This window comes from Thamnophis sirtalis, unplaced genomic scaffold (assembly GCF_051295495.1).
Source record: "Thamnophis sirtalis isolate CommonGarterSnake01/CBP01778 unplaced genomic scaffold, rThaSir2_p1.2 scaffold_1, whole genome shotgun sequence".
Taxonomy (NCBI): domain Eukaryota; kingdom Metazoa; phylum Chordata; class Lepidosauria; order Squamata; family Natricidae; genus Thamnophis; species Thamnophis sirtalis.
Window position 1 is genome coordinate 142,086,106 of NW_028261381.1, and position 21,012 is coordinate 142,107,117.

Below are 21,012 nucleotides of genomic sequence, written 5' to 3' on the forward strand. Positions count from 1 at the left end.
GAACCACTATTTGCTATTGTTTATTAGATAACTTTAACCTGCAGTTACTATAATCCACAGAAATACATAGCCAGTTCACTTATTCTATAAAGCCAGGTACAGAAATATTCTAGATATCTCTATCAACCCATATGCTTCCTTTTGGGGAGGGGAAGGGTCCTTGATTGCTTTCTTGCAGACGTTTCATTATCCAAATAGGTAATATCATTAGTGCTAGACTAAGCTTATGCTTCCTCTTATTTGTCTAATCAAGCGCTTTTAAGGAATATCAAATTGCTTATAGCTTATTTTTGAGAAAGCTATAAAAAGACTGGGGTCTAAAAAACTAGGCTCTGACATGAGGGTCATGTTGCCAAGGATATCATAGTGAATTCATAGCCTCCCCAATGCTGGTAAGTATGATAAGACTTGTAACCCTTTAGCCATTGACTAAATTGAACTAATTTAGTTCAGAACTAAATGGAACAGAAACAGGGAAAAGATAACATGCTATGAAGAATCATAGAAACAAATCTTACGCAAGTATGGGCTTTTTTCTGTGTAATGAAAACAGTAAGAATGTTTGTGGATGTCTGCATATGTGTTTGGGGTGTGTGTGAATTGCATTTGTAACCTTGAAGCAATAACATAATGGTCACCTGATGTTTGGTGCTCTATACAAAAAAAAACCAAGCTATATTTTTAACTAGATTTCAATGTTTTTTATGTTCTGGAAAAATTGATTTGTTTGTTCCTATTTATGTGAGAACACTAATTAAATGAATGAGAATGTCTCCCATCAAGCAGTTACTTCTTTAATAGGTTACCTATTTTGTTACAAATATTAAACCTGTAGGAATCACCGATTTCTTCTTAACCTCTTGCCCTCCCCCCACCTTCCAGATGCTGGCTATGCTGTCTCTTATCTGAGCAGCGTCTCTTTGCCACTGTCCCCCAAGGTCTTTCTCTCTTTGCCACTGTCTCCTAAGGTCTTTCATTCCATAACAGGAATGCTTATGAAGGGGAGGGTGAAGATGAAGCATTACCAAAATTCTAGATCAAAGTTAGATTGCTCTTTCCTCCTTTGTTTACACATTTCTTTATTCATAAATCTGTAAACACAGATGGAGGAGAAAATCTGGCAAGGTTTTGCCCAAAGACAAGATGTCTGAAGGGATAGCAATAGCACTTATATATCTCTTCACAATGCTTTACAGCTCTCTCTGTTTCCCCCAACAATCTTGGTCCTCATTTTAACCACCTCAGAAGGATGGAAGGCTGAGTCAACCTTGAGCTGGTAAGATTTGAACTGACAAATTGCAGGCAGCCGGCAGGCAGCAGAAGGTAAGATAGTAGTTCCACTGCATGCAAACTGAGCTTTTGTCCCCTCTTTGACTCCATAAATAATATTCACATTATTTTTTATTATTGGAATGTTGGAGAAGTTATTTCCTGCTGCCTGCCCATGTGTTTAACTTCTTTTATAGCTATTCATGTTATAACAGGTCTTAAGACCCACCCACCCAAAACTGAAGGTATGGTTAAGAGTGATAAGAGTCTTCACAAAATAATTTTTAAAATCAAACATGTTAAATCAAAATCAGAAAAAAATGGTTTGTAACAGGCTTTCCAGAGGAGTACCCACCAACTCTCAATATGTCAGAGAGATCATCAATTCCCTCGGCACATTCCAGGTTGCTATCTCATGTATTTACTTTTTCTAAAGTTGTTTACTTTTAAAATAAATGTAACAGGTTCATTTAAACCAGTTTAAATGGAAAGCTGCCATGTTGCAAAACTAAGCATCCATTTTTTGCATTATCTCTTTTTACAAGAATGTCTCTGGACCATTCCCAAACATTCCTAGAGAACTGATAAGTGGAGGATTGGTGCATCTCCCTTCTTTGCTTGGTCTGTGCCTACTGCCCCTCAAAAGTCAAATGGCAGGATAGGGAGCATCCTAAGACTATCGGAAGGATAGTGGGTATTAACTTCACAAGAATAAATGCTTGTGTAAATAAATGGAGAATAAATGCTTTAGTTCAGTTCTACACTGGAATTATAGAGTTTGTCATCTGCACCTTCATAACTGTTTGGTTTGGCTCTGCAACCAAACAAGACAGACACAGACTTCGACGGATAATTAGAACTGCCGAAAAAACAATTGTTACCAACCTGCCTTCCATTGAGGATCTGTATACTGCATGAGTCAAAAAGAGGGCTGTGAAAATATCTGCAGAGTCAGACCCCTCACAGCCTGGACATAAATTGCTTCACCTTCTACCCTCAAAACGATGCTATGGTGCACTGCACACTAGAACAACTAGACACAAGGACAGTTTTTTCCCAAATGCCATCACTCTGCTAAACAACTAATTCCCATAACACTGTCAAATTATTTACTAAGACTGTATTACTATTCTTCTTCTCTTCCTTCCTAGTACCTAGCTCTTCCCACTTATGACTATAATCATGTTGCTTGTATCTTTACAATTCACATTGTTTTATTTGTTGTAATACGATTTGATTGCTTATTAACCTATGACTATCACTAAGTGTTGTATGTTATTATTCTTTATGAATGTATTTTATGTACGCTGAGAGTGTATGTACTAAAGACAAATTCCTTGTGTGTCCAACCACATTTGACCAATAAAGAATTCTATTCTATTCTATCCTTTATAATTTGACAGGCCCACCACAGCAGTGGGAAGGATATTAGAATTTGCAAGATGGCCATTCTGGTGCCACAGTTAGAGAACTGCCCCTCTGTGTATCACAATCCAAGTGTCTTGCAACCATTTGGTGTTTACGCAAATCTCACAGCAACAGTGATTCAAGTTAGAAAGGACTCCCTTGCTAGCTAAATTCACCTACAAATTAATCATGAAGAAGCAGACCAGAATGTTTGACAATGAAATATATACTGTATAATGAAGGATACATTAGTCTACAACACTCAGGGGCCCTATAGAATACAATACAATGCATTTTTACTTTGTTTGTGGAATCCATGCTCCAAGCCCCCATTTATTAGCATATGAGGGCATATGCTGTGTGGGTTTGGGGCAGGACCACAGATGCACAAGGCACATGCCCTTTAGGCAATGATTTTGTAATTGCACAGTGCTGTAAATTATGGAAAAATCATGTGAACATTCTTTTTTTTTTGTCTAGTAAAACAAGCAAAAATTAATGTTTAATTCTTGAAAGTTAGGTGCTTTTGAAGAGAGGTTATACAAATAATAGTGTGGAGATTACATGCTAGGGTGTGTGTATGTCGTTGTTTGCAGGGGTTGGTATGCAATATAGGGCAGAGGTGTGCTATTTTCCTTCGGAAGGGTGGGTAAAAATATGTGCAGATGAATCACCGAAGGATTGAGAACAAGTTCAGATCCAATTTTGTATAAAATTAGGTTTATATCTTAGAAGGCAGCCCTGGCATATATAACTAGTTCAGATTTGAGAATATATTATTCATCAATAATTCCTGGTGAAAAACACTAGCTGTCGGTTGAAGAGGACAAATGTAAAGGCAAATGAGGAGGAAGAACAACTTCCTGGCCTAAGTCTCAAAGTATGTACATTGATATGTGTTCATACTCTATCTGAGGGGACGCAGTGGCTCAGTGGCTGAGACACTGAACTTGTCGATCAGAAAGGTTGGCAGTTCAGCAGTTAGAATCCCTAGCACCGCATAATGGAGTGAGCTCCTGTTACTTGTCCCAGTTTCTGTCAACCTAGCAGTTCGAAAGAATGTAAAAAGGCAAGTAGAAAAATAGGAACCACATTGGTGGGAAAGTAACAGCGTTCCATGTGCCTTTGGCATTTAGTCATGCCAGCCACATGACCACAGAGATGTCTTCAGACACCACTGGCTCTTCGGCTTTGAAACAGAGATGAGTACCCACCCACCACAGAGTCGGGAATGACTAGCACATATGTGTGAGCGGAACCTTTACCTTTACCTTACTCTATCTGTCTCCCATTAAATATGGACAGAAGAAAGTATCAATGACTTGACATTTCATTTATAATCCAGTGGAAAAACAAAAACCATTACTTACCATACATCTGATTTCACACCAATAATCAGTATTTTTCATTAATATCTATAACTTTTCCTCTCATTCCAAACCATATTTTGGTGCCAGAAGCTTTATCAACTGTCTTTTACTATTTCATTCTGCATGCTTTAATTCTGTTATTCTTCCTGTCACATGATATAATAGGGACTTTGAAGAAGTTTAATAAGCAATGTACCAAAACAATTTGAAACATTGAAAGGAGGGAATATCAGTGCTTACCAATGGTAGCCTAGATCCAGGAATGCTGGGGAAATCATGATGTTCCATATGATAGCCAACATTAAAGGTGATCCAGTTGAGAGGTCCATAGTACGAATATGTCTCATGTCCTTTCAAAAACATGTAATGCTCTGCTATGAAATGCCCAGAAATAGGGTGCAAACCCATGCACAGCAATGTTCCTGCTATTAAATAAACAATAGGCTTCCAACCCCACAAATAATAGATTGCAAGGTCAATGGAGAATTGGACCAAAGCATTACATATTTCCATCTCAGTAATTGCTTTGGGGTTGACACATAGTGGCCTCAAACTGTAAACAAATGGCTGGATGACAATCCAGATTAGTTTCCGAAATGGAGTACAGAAGAACCAGCCCTCAAAATCAGTAGGGATGTCCACATCCAAAACATCTCCGCCAAGGTATCGATGATGATCAATGTGGTACTTCTTGAAAGAGGCAGAGTAAGGTAATCCAACAGGCAAGTTGGCAAAGACTGCAAACCACCTATTCCACTTGACCTGCTTGTTGCCAAAGGCAATGTTGTGAGAGATGTCATGGATGGCTAGTGTTAAGGAGTGGTTTATGCAGCCCCCAAAACTATAAGCCCAGAAGAAAACCCATTTCCAGGCTAAATTTCTCACCAGGTAGCAGGCAAGAAGCTGAGTGAATACCATTCCTGTCACAATCCATTTTAAATGGGGATCTGAACCCATTAGAGACTTGATGGCAGGATATCTGGCTGAGGGAGGAAAGAAAGGGGGCATTAAAGGCAGTTGAGAACAGTCATTCTTTTTTAAAAGGCTCATCTAGCCCAGCAAAGTCATGTCACTATTCCTCCAACTGTCTCTTCCACAAAATTACACCCATGTGACAGGAAGGAGAAAAGAGGTTATACTGTAAACCACCTTGTTTGAAAAATCGCATGCTCATCTGATACAAATCAGAAAACAACAACAAAGTACAAGGCCACCATTTCATGGTATTTATTTTTTTATTTTATTTTATTTTAATTTGTCAACAAGTACAAGGAAACAAGTAGGAAAAACACACAAAAAAGGGCACAAATAAATGGATAAAAATAAGCCAAACATAGCCATAAACACGTAAAAAGAGTACATATAAATGGGACAGTAGGACAGGGATGGTAGGCATGCTGGTGCGTTTATGAACACCCACTTAGGGACCTCTTAAGAAATGCATAAGGTCCACGGTAGACAGGTAAAAGGTATGAGGGTTAGAGGAACTAACAACAGGATCGGGTAGGGTGTTCCACACATTTACTATTCTATTGCTGAAATTGTTTTTCCCAAGCCCTTGTGCTATTGCAATTGAAGTGAAAGTAGTCATTAACTGGTAGGACGTTACGGCAGATTATCTTGTGCACTAAGCTCAGATCGGAATGTAGACGGTGTAATTCAAGATTATCCAGGCTTAAATTTCAAGCCTGAGGAATATATGAGGAACTCTCTTATTGCGTAGTAACATTCAGTCTTTCTGTTAAAGAGTCCATGTCCCAGGCAGTCTCCTAGTCAAATAACGGCTGAATCTAATCCTGCTAGTCTCAGCAAAATTGCTCTATCACATGCCTTCAAATCCTTCCTTGGGATTTTCCAACAAGGATCCTGTAATCCAATTACCATATTTTTTGGACTATAAGACGCACACACACACCCAAAAAAGTGGGTGGAAATGTCTGTGCATCTTATAGAGAGGATATTGTGGCGGTGGGGATTGCCACTGCCACCTATCGCCGCCTCGCCACCCATTTGCAGCAATTAGCAGAGAACGGCCCGCACTGAACACGCCATGTTTGCGACATGCCTGCCAGCTGGTGGAAGAATCGCAGCCCTCTGATTGGCTATGGTATAAATAGCTGTCAGGCGGGCTACTGTCATTCTCATTTGGTGAAAGTGTTACTGAATTAATAAAGAGTTATTCTGTTCCAGCCATTGCATCTTCATTATTAGCTTAAGGCTAGAGATTAAGCAAATTTGACAGCAGAAACACCAAGGCCAGCTCAAGGATATACTGAATGGCCCCTTGGTGTCACCTTCCTCTGATGCAAAGAATTACTTTTAGAATCATTTGGAAGAAAGTATTCACTCATGTCTTTGTTCGATGACAATTCTTTCCCCAACTGTCAAAACGGGAAGAGCATGACCGATAAAAATGGCCTCCACTGCTGAATTTCAGCTCTGCCTATCTATAAAAAGAAGAAGTCCTTGATCTCCCAAATCCAAGCTCCAAGCTCCTGAGACTTGTGCCGTCTTTAAGGCTATGAAAAAGTAGTCCTTGTGGATATGTGAACACGTTATCAAAATTGTTAGCTTATTCAACAACATTAATAATGGTGTAGGAATTAGGGACTGAAATCTGGTACTGTGTTGAGAAACTGAAATTTTAAGCCCTGGCTCCCTCTAGTGGTGTCTAAGACCAGAGAAAACACACTATTCAAGTAGTCTTATGATCTTCCTACCCTGGCTTCTATCCAGGCTGGTGATGGATTTCTTAGGATGGTATCTAAGCTTGAGATCCTTTGTACAAGAACAATTTGTACAGAACAACTCTGTTGCTTAAGCTTTATAAGTTTGTCTTGAGCCCTAGAAGCTACATGGACATGCCCAATGGGTTTTCTTGTCAACGTACTCAACTAAGATTTCTAATACCAAGGCAGTTTATGCAAGGGAATTTGTAGCAGACATTATAGCACCCTTCAGACATTCGTGGTCTGTAACTCCCAGAATTTCCAACCAGTATGGTCTATAAGTCTAAGAGATATTTTTGCCCTAACAGGTTTACTTGTTATCCTCGTGGGAACAATATAAAACATTAAGTAATGCAACTGATTTTTTTTAAATGTGTGTCACTGCCCTTCCCAACTTTGATCAAGTTGAGAGATACTATGATCAAGCACCAAGTGTGCGTTGCCCTTTTTCAGAGCATTGGCTGCCATCCAACATGAAGCTCCTGGCTGCTCCAAAGTCCCCTTGAAGGCAGCCAGGCACAACTTTTAATGATCCAAGGGCAACTTCAGTCTTTGAACAAGCTACTGCAGCCTACATACAAATATTTAAATGGTGGGGTGTCCATTTGATTTATTAAATATTAATGCTTACACTTCAATGTAGCTATGTATTTGCAATGATTCCAATCTCTGTCCCACTCTATTATTTGCCCTTCAAACGGGAGGCATCATATGATTAAGCCATCCCCAGCTTGTTGATAGAGATTGTTTGTTAGCTAAGAAGAACATCTAGAAGAAAAGAATTTCTGTGGAGATTCTCAGTCATCCATATCATGGTTGTCCCAAAGGTGCTTTTTCAAGAGGCAACTGGACTTCTCGCTTTTCATCTCAGCTGAAGAAGCTTCTTGATTGAGAAGTGAAACATATTAAAAGAAAAACCAGAAAGTCCAATTGCCTCCTGAAAAGGAACCTTTGGGACATCTAGAAGAAGCATACGGACCCTTGTGAGAAATGGAAAAGAAAGGATATCCCTCAACCTAACTTTATATCAACTGTTTGAAAACTGTCAGCCTCTCAAGTAAATCAGACAGGAAATATAATAAGGTGAGCTATTTCTCCTTTTTTATATATATATAAGGCAGGGGTGGGTTTCAACCGGTTCGCAGCGGTCCCTACGAACCGGTTGGTCGGCGAACCCAGAAGTAAGTAACTTCCGGGAACGGCGAAGGGCCCACCCGCCCGCCCGCAGTCCTTACCTGGTTTTGACGAGTTCTGCGCTTCCACGCATGCACAGGACGCATACAGCGCCTGTGCGATCCTCCAGGAGCAGCTGAAGCATCGCACAGACGCTAGTACACATGCGTGCACCGTGCGCGTGCACGAGGACGCCGCTGGCCCCATTCCAACCGAACCGAACCGGTTGGAACGGGGCGAGAAACCCACCTCTGATATAAGGCTATATTTATGTAATAATCTTGTAAGTCTAACAGTATAAATCTCCACCATCTTTTTTTATGGCCTTAGTTAAGATGGATCCTTTTCCTTTTATCTGATCGTTCCCTAGGCAGCATCTCTCTTCACCACCCCATCTTCCAAGGTCATTATCATATTCCATTAGAGAAACAAATAGTTCACTGTGATCTGAGATCAAACTTACACAAATTCCCATTTACTTTTAAACATTACTGGAATGCCACTAATTTCTTACTGTTCCAGGAAAATAGTAGCAAATTGCTTTTCTTTTTGTAGGAACATCTTCTAAATATCTCCAATTTGTGTGTAGGTGTATATGTGTTTGTGTGGCTATATAAAGACATTCTTTGAACTATGGTGCTAGAGAAGATTCCCGCGAGTCCTTTGGACTGCAAGGCGATCAAATCGGTCAGTCCTAGAAGAGATCAACCCTGACTGGTCTTTAGAAGGCCAGATCTTGAAGATGAAACTCAAGTACTTTGGCCACCTAATGAGAAGGAAAGACTCACTGGAGAAGAGCCTAATGCTGGGAACGATTGAGGGCAAAAGAAAAATGGGATGACAGAGAATGAGGTGGCTGGATGGAGTCACTGAAGCAGTAGGTGTGAGCTTAAATGGACTCCAGAGGATGGTAGAGGACAGGAAAGCCTGGAGCAGAGGTTGACCTTAAACACTCAAAGAGCCACAAAGATCCTAACCGGAAGCCCCCCCCCCCATTCAATTCTGAAGCCAACCGGAATTCCTGTTCCCCCACCATAGAGTCTCCTCCTAGTGTGGCATCCTTTTTCATCTACCTGTCCTAACCAAAAGCCCTATCAATTATGGAGCTGACCAGAAAACCCGCCCTTTCCAAGAGTCTCCTCCTGGCGTGCTGTGCTTTCCTCCCCTCCCAACTGGAAGCTCCTCTCAAAATTGTAGCACTGACCAGCGACAGGGAGCCACAACAGAGGGATGAAAAAGCTACATGTGGTTCCAGAACCGTTGCTGATCCCTGGCCTGGAGGAATATTGTCCATGTGGTCGCGATGGGTAGGAAAGACTTCGCAACTAACAACAACAATAACAATAAAGACATTCCCACATACAGGCATACAACTGTGTGTGCACACAGAGAGAGAGTTAAGTTAAATTTCTACATACAAGGTTGAACAATCAAATTACGGGTATATACAGGCATAACAAACAGCTTAAGAAAAAAATCCTTCTTTTCAGCCTGCACCCTATTTTTTATGCTTGTCAGCAATAAGGAACTGGGTTATCTGGAAGCTACCCCAATCCACCTCAGCAGACCAGAAGAACAGTAAACATTTGGAATTGTTTCATTTTTAAATGGAAGGGGAAATTACTTATTCCAGATGAAACTTCCATTAGCAGAGACTCAGGATTTTATGCTGAGGACTAGCACCTTGACTCCAGTTTATAAATTGGGTTACATGCTAACAGAAAAGGTTAATCCTTGGCAGCAAGGCACCTGTGTGAATACCTCCTTTTGTGAGAAGGTGATTTGACTTCTTGAGTTGTTCATTCCAGCACCACGTAATAAACCAGTCATTTTTAATCTATTATTTAAACATGGGGAGGGAACCTGCTTTTCACTGGCAGTATAGTAGCTACAAAATTGGGGCAAAGTTGTTTTTCCCAGGCAGGGATGGTTTTAGTGCTGAGTGTTTTTCAACCTTGACCATTTTAACAGGTCTGGACTTCAGCTTCCAAAATTCTCCAGTTGGCTGAGAATGGGAATTCTTAAATTCTAGTCTTAAATTCTTAAAAATTCTTAAGTTTCTATTCTCTTTCACACATCTTTAAGATTTCGCACATCTTAAAAGTTGTCAAGGTTGAGAAATACTGTAGCTAAAGAACTGCTGAAAAGGGAGACCCACAAAGATGTGTCTTCCTCAAAATCTTGAATGCAGCCTTTCAAAGCCATTCCCAAAGTAATGGAAAAGATTAAAATCGGGGGCGGGGGGAGGGGACAATCATGTTGAGCTCATTTATTTCATTTTCAATTAAATCAGGCTTAATTGTGGTCCTTCCTTCTTTCTGATTTTTTATACTCTTAACACAGCCCATCAGATTACTCAAATGCTTACTGTGACCAAGTCCTCATAGTTATAGTTATAGTTTTATTGATTTGTATGCCGCCCACTCCCGAAGGACTCCAGGCGGCTTACAATAACACAAGGGAGGGGAATAATACATAACAACATTAAAATATACAACAGTCACAATCTCCGGGGGGCTGAATATTACGAGAGCCCCCCGGCCTGCTGGAGCAACCAGGACTTAACAGCTTTGCGGAAGCCCGGGAAGGTAATAAGGGTCCGGATCTCCACGGGGAGATCGTTCCCTCTGGACTGGCGCTGCAACAGAGAAGGCTCTCCCCCGGGGAGTCGCCAGCCGTCAGGGTAGGAAGATCAAGAACTGTGCATCTCCTCCCAAAATAAAAGAACATGAAATATCATTTTCCACAATGAACTGAATGGTGGGGAAAAAATGTGCTGCAAAGTGTGTCCTGGGTGATAAGCTGCTCCCTGTGATTCAGATATATTCTGCCTCACCCCTTCCTTCTGGAACAGTGAAAGAAAACTTGCCTGCTTTCAAAGGCGCACCTTTTCTCCTTCTCCAGCCTGTTTTTTTCCAGATGCAGAAAAATACGCAAAGCTAATTTGATGGTGTTGATCATGTTCTAGAGTTCCAGAAAGCTCCCTTAGCTATCTAAATTTTATTAGTCACATATGTCTTTTTATAATGTCATATAAGTATCTTATTTATTTATGACAAGAAGTAGTAACAGCAAACTGTTAGAATAAAAAATTTAAAGGTATATTCTAGAAACAATCTTGACGATATTTGACCCTTTTTAAAATGACCTTGGAGAGAAAAGCAAGAATTGGTCAATGAAATCTGCCATTTTCATCCAGTTTATGGGTAGGATTGAAATTGTAAAGATGCAAAATGAGGTGAAAAACTATAAAAGTGCAGAATGACTTGTCCTCATGTAGGTACATTCCGATCTGAGCTTAGTGCACAAAATAATCTGCCATAACGTCCTACCAGTTAATGACTATACTATCTCTTATACAGTATATGAGCCATTTCAAGGACATTTGCGAAGTAGAATTTCTCTAATGGAATACCACCTTAATGACACAGGTAGAAATAGCAGCATTAATATAATCTAGGTTTCGTGTCACAACAAAACTACCAGAATGGTTTGAAAGCTAAAAGGAGATAAATCATACATCTAATAAAACAAAATAAAACATTGCTTCTTTCTTTGCCCCAATTACCTTAAATGCAATTTCCAATCTTGGATCTCGAGCTGGATTGGAATCTGCAAGTTTCTAGCTATTTTTGGAATCAAATTCCCATAAACCAGCAAGACCTATAGCCAGGGAGAATGGAAATTTTCATCCAACACTGTGACTTCTTCATTAAGCCAGTTTCCCTGCCACTCTTCAATGTTTATTGTACTTTGCTTTCTGGTAATGGAATGAGAAAGCCAGGGAGAATTGTAAGTCCCTCATCTGCCATGCAAGCTCATTCTGAGTGATTTTTAGTGTATAATCCAGTGGTGAAATCTATTTTTTTTTGCCACTGGTTAGTGGGCGTGGCTTGGTGCTGGGGTCATGTGATTGGGTGGGTGTGGCCAACTTTTTTTCACTTTTTAAAGCATTTGTTTACTACCTATTCGCCAGAATTGGTAGTAAATAAAATCTTTAAAAAGTGGTGTGGTGAGGTTCCCACGATTGCGCAGATCAGCTGAGTGTCAGGAAAACTTTTTTTTCCACTTTTTAAAGCTATTTGTTTTCTACTGGTTCGGGCAAACCGGTCAGAACCAGTAGCACTTCACCCCTGGTATAATCTATAAAATGGTGCATAGGTTTAGCCAGAAGTCCCTGAAAAGCTCTTTTCATCTCTGTGTATCTGGTAAAAGAGATATAGCAGAGGTCCCCAAACTTGGCCACTTTAAGATTTGTGGACTTCAACTCCCACAATTCTCCAATTCTCTGGGAATTGAAGTCCACAAGTCTTAAAGCTGCCAAGCTTGAAGTCCTCTGAAATATAGCATAGACAAAATATTGAGATTGCAATATTGCAATATTTGCTTATCTGAGCTTTTGCTCAGGCAGGCAACAAAAGGCTTGGGCTTGTGAGCTAGTCTCAGCATCAGAGAGAAAAACATGAATTAATTATTGCTTGATAAACTATATTGTGCTATTAGGTAGGATATGAAATAAAAAGCCAGATCCTAGCCTCGGAGGTAGCTGGCTACAAACATACCAACTACAAGTGCCAATAATTGTCTTGACCAACAACATGCCAGAGCATGAAATCTGTAATCTAGTCTTTGGCATTTAAACTTTGGAAAAGTGGGGAAAAGGCATTGAAAAATTCAAAATTCTTGGACCTTGAAGGGTTAGATTTGAGATTTGGGTGGCATAACATATTTGTGTTTGGTAAAGATTGCCAGGAGAAATATCAACAACCTCGGATGCTATTTAATGGCAGAAAGTGAAGAGTAAATTAAAGAGCCTTTTGATGAAGATGAAAGAGAAGAGTGCAAAAACTGGTCTGAAACTCAACATTAAAAAAGCTAAGATCATAGCATCCAGTCCCATCACTTCCTGACAAATAGAAGGGGAAGAATGGCTGCATAAAGAACTCTCTGACAAATTGAAAGACAAAAAGGATAAGTATAAAAAGTGGAACAAGGGGACAAAACTAAGGCAGAATATCAGCAAATAGCCCGAGCCTGTAAAGATGAAGTGAGGAAAGCTAAGGCTCACAATGAAGAAAGGCTTGTCACAAAAGTAAAAAATAACAAAAAAAGCTTTTTCCAACATGTTATAAACAAGAAAAAGGTTAAGGAAACAATTGGTCCATTGCTGGGAGAAAGTGGCAAGAAGGTGACAAGCAACAGGAAGAGAGCAGAACTATTTAACTCATTTTTTGCACAAAGGGATAAAACAGTCCAACATATCAAAAACAGCACCACAAAAATCAGATTAGGAACACAAGTTGAAATAGGGAAGAAAATGGTAAGTGAGCACCCTAGACGAGTTCAAATCACCAGGACAGGATGGATTACACCCCAGCATTCTGAAGGAACTGGCAGAAGAGATCTCAGAACCACTGAACTATATCTTTCAGAGATCCTGGAGCACCGGGGTACTACCAGAGGACTGGAAAAGAGCTTATGTGGTTCCCACTTCAAAAAAGTGGGGGGGAAAGATTCAGGAAACTATACACTTATCAGCCTGGCCTCAATACCAGAAAAGATTCTGGAAAAGATAATCAAGCAACGAATTAGCAAACACCTAGTAAGTAAACAAAGTAATAAGCAAAAGCCAACATGGGTTTGTCAAAAACAGATCAAGCCAGACTAATTTATTGCATTCTTTGCCAAAGTGACAAAATTAATGGCCCAGAGGAATGCTGTCGATATAGTTTACTTGGACTTCAGTAAGGCATTTGACAAGGTAGACCATAATCTACTACTAGATAAAGTGGAAGAATGTGGGTTAGACAGCATCACTACCAGATGGATTCGTAACTGGCTGACCAACCACACTCAATGTGTAGTCCTCAATGGAACTGCATCTTCATGGAGGGAAGTATGCAGTGGAGTACCCCAAGGCTCTGTTTTAGGCCCAATACTGTTTAACATCTTCATCAATGATTTAGATGAGGGAATAAATGGGAAACTCATCAAATTTGCAGACGACACCAAGCTGGTAGGAATAGCCAACACTCCAGAAAATAGACTAAAGATACAGAAGGATCTTGACAAACTTGAACATTGGGCATTATCTAATAAAATAAAATTCAATGGTGAAAAGAGTAAGGTTCTACATTTAGACAAGAAAAATGAAATGCACAGGTACAGTATAGGTGGTATCTTGCTCAATAGTAGTAACTGTGAGAGGGATCTTGGAGTCCCAGTGGACAACCATTTAAATATGAGCCAGCAGTGTGCAGCAGCTGCCAAAAACCCAATACAGTTCTAGGCTACATAAACAGAGGAATAGAATCAAGATCACGTGAAATGTTAATACCATTTTATAATGCCTTGGTAAGGCCACACGTGGAATAGAGCATTCAGTTTTGGTCACCACGATGAAGAAAAGATGTGGACACTCTAGAAAGAGTACAGAGAACAGCAACAAAGATGCTTAGGGGACTGGAGACTAAAACATATGAAGAACGGTTGCAGGAACTGGGTATGTTTAGTTTAATAGAAAGAAGGACTAGGGGAGCCATGATAGCAGTACTCCAATATCTCAGGGGTTGCCACAAAGAAGAGGGAATCAAACTATTCTCCAAGGTACCTGAGTGTAGAACAAGAAGCAATGGGTGGAAACTAATCAAGGAGAGAAGCAACTTAGAACTGAGGAGAAACTTCCTGACAGTTAGAACAATTAATCAGGGGTCAGCTTCCCTCCAAAAGTTGTGAGTGCTCCAACACTGGACGTTTTTAAGAAGATGTTGGATAATCAAGTGGTGTAGGGTTTCCTGCCTAGGCAGGGGGTTGGACTAAAAGTTCTCCAAGGTCCCTTCCAACTCTGCTATTGTATTGTATTGTATTGTATTGCATTGCATTGCATTGTATGTGGTGGTCATGTAAAGATGCTAAATACAATACTGCTTATGTAGAAAATAATTAAAATAAATAAACTAATTAAACCTGAAGCCTTTCTTTGAGGCATTATGGATAAATCGATAGAAAAACTATTTGGAACTTTCTTTGCCATGATCACAGCTGCAACAAATACAATTGATGCCATGCATTGGAAAGAAAAATGAATGCCAAGAGTTGAAGAATGGGTTGTGAAACTAACTGAATTGACAGAGGGGGTGAAACTAAGTGCACTCCTTTGAGATAATACTTTGGACAATTTTTGTAAGACAATGGAAACCATTTGTGGAGTTTCTGCAACTTAAATACAATAATGGACTCTTAATAGAGGGCTTTGAAGATCAGCTTTTTTGGGGGGGGGGTATACCAGTTAACAGGTTTTTTAATAACTAACAGACATTGAGTTGACTTGATTGATAGATATTAGATTTCTATAGTTGAGATATTTCATAACTGTGATGTAAAATAGTCATATATCAAATATACTAAGTACGGTATACAGTAGATGAGAAGATTGATAATTATTTGTAAGCCTATTGTTTAAGGGGGAAGGAATATATTACATTTATTTCAGATATCTTTTTCCGCACTCAACCAGGGTGGACGATGTATGTTTAATGTTGTTTCCATATACCACATTTTTCAGAGTATAAGACACACTTTTTCCCCTCAAAATAGAGGCTGAAAATCTGGCTGCCACTTATATATCGAATACAGCATTTTTTGCCCTGCCCTTCACAACAATGGTTGTGCCTAGCCTTATAGAGGCTTTCAGAGAACTCCTGGGGGCTGGGGAGGGCAGAAATGAACAAAAAATGGGCCGTTTTTGCCCCCCCCCCAACTCCCAGCAGCACTCTATAAGCCTCCATAAGGCTATGCATGCAATTTTTTGACAAAAAAAGGGCCCTTTTTTGCTCTCCCCCCCCCCCCCGAAGCACTCTACAAGCCTCCCTCCCCAGACTATTCAAGCCTTTTATTTGAAAAAAACGAGCCCGTTTTGGGGAGGTTTGCAGAGTGCAAAACCTTTTTTTTCCCTTTTGGAAAGCTCTTTAGTTAGAGTGATTGATGAGAATTAGATTTATCAAGTGCTGTGCCCAGCAGAAACAAGTCTTAGGTACTGCAGGTTGTCAGCAATTTCCTTCTCCAGCACATGGATAAATACACCTGAAAACATCTATCTACCTACCTACCTACCTACCTACCTACCTACCTACCTACCTACCTACCTACCTACCTACTCTCTCTCTCTCTCTCTCTCTCCCTACCTACCTACTGTATTTCTCTCTCTCTCTCTCTCTCTCTATCCCTCCCTCCCTCTACCTACCTACCTACCTACTCTCTCTCTCCCTCCCTACCTATTGTATTTCTCTCTCTCTCTCTCTCCCTCCCTCTATCTACCTACCTACTTTTTTTTAAATTTGCCTCTTCAAAACCTTGGTGCGTCTTATACTCCAGTGCGTCTTATACGCCGAAAAATACGGTATGTTATGTGCCAGTGGTGGGATTAAACTTTTTTTTACTACCGGTTCTGTGGGCATGGCTTGGTGGGCATGGCACGGCAAGGATACAGCAAAATCCCCATTCCCTCCCGATTAGCTGGGACTCAGAACGCAGAGAATAGATGGGGACGGAGCCAGTCAGAGGTGGTATTTACTGGTTCTCTGAACTTCTAAAACTTTCTGCTACCAGTTCTCCAGAACTGGTCAGAACCTGCTGAATACCACCTCAGTTGTGTACACTTCTTTTTTCCTTTCCTTTTTTCTTTTTCCCTTGTTTGTAATTTTTACGCTTTTTTAAACTGAGTTTGTAATTGTTCTTATATGTAATATCCTATCTTTGAAATTAAAAAAAATCAAATGAAAAAAATTTAAAAGGTTAATAAATATATCAATACACTTCCCTCCTTCTATTTTTTCTACAAGTTGGGCTGAGAAAGATTAACTGGCACAAAATCACCCAGCTGGCTTTCACAGCTAAGGAAAGGACTAAAACTCATGGTCTCCTATTTTATAGCCTGATGCGTAACCACTAGACAACACTGCCCTATGTAAGATATAAAATAATATCAATAATAAAATATATAGGTTAAAATAGACATATTATCTTTAGTAATTAGTAATGGACTTTTGCTACCCAAACTGAACAAGGCTTTAAGGATTTATTTCTAGGTAAGAGACATGGAAAGAAATAATCTGTTGAGGAGGTGATAAATTACTATGGTAAAATTGTTTATACTTGCTGTGATGAATGGGAAAGTAATTTCTATATACGTATATGTTTTATTTTTCTTTACTATATTTAATTTTTTCTTTTCTATTTTTCTATTTTTTTGTCTTTTTTTCTTTATTTTGTATTAGTTTTTATCATTTTAATTGTAAATAATAAAATTACTATTAAATAGTTTGAACTTGAAGGTCTCATTCATTACTTACCCGTATGCTGTCAAGCCTAATGCTGTACCAGTTCCCTTTAATGTAGGGAATAGAGTAACTCAAATCAGTTTTTAGATTTCAGGTTGCTTCGCTACTGTTTTTTGAAAACTTAAAAGGGATACAGGTAGTCCCCAACTTACAATTACAGTTGAGCCCAAAATTTCCATTGCTAAGCAAGGCAGTTGTTAAATGAATTGGATCCCATTTTACCACTGTTGTTAAGTGGATAAATGCAGCTAAGTGCATTTACCCACCTTGGAAAGATGGAAGGCTGAGTCAACCTTGAGCCTGGTGAGATTTGAACTGCCAAATTGCAGGCAGCCAGCAGAAGTAGCCTGCAGTACTGCACTTTAATGACTGCCCCACTGAGACTCATCTCCTAAAACTTCAAGAACTTCAAAATTATCCAAAATTGTTTAGGGCAAAAAACACTAGGTACTACCTGAGATGAAGGGGAGGAAGTATTCTGGGGAAGAGTGACTGCTTGGTTGTTACGGTCTCCACAGGAAGTTTTCCCTACACCTTGGAGTAGATGCTTCTTGGTCTGAGCTAATGATTAAGTGATGAAATAAAGAGGAGCCTCTGATATACTTTCCTGACAGGGGTTCATTATCAGGTTAGCCATGCTGGGAAGGGAATATAAGAAAACGCCCCAAGGGACGGAACAAGGAACATGTGTATTACACAATCATCCAACCCGCACAGCCCTAAGCACTTAGTTTGGTCTTCCTTGACCTATCACCCTCCAGAGATGGTGGATTAAAACTCCTACCACTTCCAGTCAACAAGAGGGGATGAGAATTGTGTGTGAGATACTTGGAGAACTCTAAATTAGCTTATTTCACGAGTCAAACAGGACAGTTTGGCCGAACTGGTAGTGGTTTGTCAGCCTGGATCACTGGAACTGGTAGCGACCCAGGCCTGCCATACCTCCGAACTGGTTCCCCAGTCAGTGTGGCCTTTTCCTCCCATTTTTTAATTTTCTGTGCATGCGCAGACCTATTTATGGGCAACTGCGCATGTGCGCAAAATTGCACGTGCACCGGACCAGCAGTAATGCCTGCAGCAACGTGCCCCTGGACGGAACCTTCCAGAATTACAGACACTCTGCTACATTTACTTAAGCCTGTAAAAATAAAAAGGGGCTCTGATTTAGCCACAAGAACCATGAGAGAAAAGTGATTGGACACACGATGGCTATAGAGCAGTGTTTCTCAACCTCGGCAACTTGAAGATGTCCGGACTTCAACTCTCAACTCTCAACTTGCCAAGGTTGAGAAACACTGCTATAGAGTATGCCTTAAATGCAGAAATTTAAATTCAAGTCAACCCATTTCAAAGTAAGTATATGTGACACAGGCCTCTGCCTACTAAATGAGGCAGATGGAATTAAAAGAGAACAAATTAAAAGAGAACATTCTTTCCCTTGGGAAAGAATACGGTTTGACAAAGTTGCTGCAGGCAGGAATTTTGCACAATATCCTTTATTGCAACCAAAGGAGAACCATTTTTCGTAAACGAAAAAGAAAGGTGGTAAGTGAAAGGAATTTATACAATCCTCCCTTCGGCCAATAAAAAGAGTCAGTTCAGGAAGGACTTTGCACAATACATAGTCATTTAACCTGCTATGAAAATAATAATAATAAAGGAAGTGATGGTAATCAGAGGAGGATCATGGGTCCCTAGCCTGTGGCCATGACTATTCTGCTAAATCATCCCACAGAACTGCTGTGCAGTAAAAAGACATGGCTAGAGAACTGCATAAAATAAGCTTATCGGAGGAAGAAGACTGGATAAAAATAATATTATTTATTTTAAAAAGGTAGCAAGCCTCATCCTTGTTTCATCTAGTCCGTTTGGTGTGGCTAAACTAGATCCCAGTAACCATCTCACATGATAGGATTAGGGATCCAAAATGTATCAAGGAATTTTTTTGGGACAAGAGGGAGAATAGAATGAGGGAGAAAGGATTAGGTTCATTTTAAACTGGAAAGTATGGTTTTAATAATGGGCCAGGGGAGGAAATCAGAAAATATGAGGCATTGGTTCCTTAGATGTTAATGTATATGCTGTTTTGCTTTTTTTCAAAATCTGATAATAAATCAGCTTTGCTACATTTAGGGATCTTTCTTTCAAAAACTTGCTCTGACAACCTCTGACTCTGTCGTCACTCCTTTCTATTTGTTTTAATTATATTACAGAGGATAGCAGGTTTAGTTGTTGTTCAGCATGCCTGCAACAAAGAGGAATCATTGAGCCCACTCGACTTCTTTTGCCTACCCCATAGTCCACCAAGAAAAACCCACAAAACCCTTGTATCCGATCCCTGTTATGAGCAATCCTGTTGAAGATTAATTTGTGAAGGAAGCAGAGTCTACGCAGGAAACTGGTTTAAAACCTTAAAAATATTTTATCTCCATGGCCCAGATCCCCCCCCTCTCTCTCCCTCCCTCTCTCTCCCTCCCTGTCTGCTTGCATACGATGCATATGATATGATATAAAACCCATCCTTTGTACTGTGATATCAGCAAAATTACACCAGTTAAAAGTATCTTTTTAGCTGTGTTTTTTAATGTCCACTGTAGGGGTTGATTGAATTTTTTGCAATGCAAAGCTGTTCAAGTTAGAAAAAGTCTCATATAGTGTGTGCGTCTCTCTCTCTCTCTCTCTCTCTCTCTCTCTCTCTCTCTCTCTCTCTCTCTCTCTCTCTCTCTCTCTCTCTCTCCTTCCCTCCCTCCCTCTCTCATTCTCCTTCCCCCTCTCCCTCCCTCTCTCATTCTCCCTCCCTCTCTGTCTCTCACACTCACACACACACCAAGAAAATTATCCTGCAGCACCCAGCCCATCGTAGGTATCAAACTAAGCAGGTCTGGAGCTGATCAGTAATTGAATAAGGAACCAGGCTTCTGCATTAGTTGGGAAAGTACAAAAGTGCCCTGCAACAGGACGTGGCAAAACAGTTTCTCCTTGATGCTGAGGAAATTATTAAGGCTCCTCACGGGCGTCAGAAGACAAACTCGACCTCAGAGTTTGCAGGGGGGGGGGCGCGAGAGGGGAGATGGGAAGAACAAGAAGCAATGGGGAGAAATCCAGCCGCGCTCCTATGTCATCCCAAGTGATCGACCCGACCACCAACTGGGAATAAACGGCAACTCTTTTCGCTTAAGAGGGGAAAGAAAGGTGGACGAGCGCCTCCACCTCGTTTATTCGAAACGTTAAGCCAGCGCCTCAATCCTGACTTACCCAAAATCTCTTTCCTCCGTTGCGTATGGGGCTGGTCGGTGTAAACCCACTCGAAATCCTCGCGGGCGACCTTGTTTCCCATCCTTACTACTATCGCACTAAGCAAATTGGTCTCCGGTGCTGAACAGAAAAGCGCGCTCCAGCGAGGCACCTTATATCAGCCCAGAGCAGCCTGGAGGCAGACCCCGCCCCACGGAACTTCAGCCACCGAGCTCCCAGGCCCGCCCAGCTAACCTGACTTTGCTAAGTCAGCCCCCACCCCCCTTTGCGTTCAGGGGAGCCGGCGGGGCGCCCTCCTTTGCCGGCTGATCGGAAACCATCCCCCCCACCCCCGCTTCCTTAGGCGCAGGTTGGTGAACGTCCATCGTTTAAGTCCTGGCCCGCACAAAGCAGGAGGCTGTGGGCTTGGGCTCAGCAATTCTGGAGGAACATTGGGTGGGGGGACCCAAACAAAGATGCTTGTCCCAAAGG

General features: G+C 40.7%; 1 protein-coding gene across 1 annotated transcript in view; it reads right to left on the minus strand.

The window, feature by feature from the left end:
• DEGS2 (delta 4-desaturase, sphingolipid 2) overlaps nt 1-20,688 on the minus strand; it is a 29,633-nt gene extending 8,945 nt beyond the window's left edge. The window contains exons 1-2 of the mRNA XM_014059360.2: nt 20,542-20,688; nt 4,287-5,029 (exon numbers count right to left, since the gene is read on the minus strand). Coding sequence (XP_013914835.2) covers nt 4,287-5,029; nt 20,542-20,623 — 825 coding nt within the window. The 5' untranslated portion in view covers nt 20,624-20,688. The remainder of the gene's footprint in view (nt 1-4,286; nt 5,030-20,541) is intronic.
• Between the last annotated feature and the right edge of the window lie 324 nt (nt 20,689-21,012).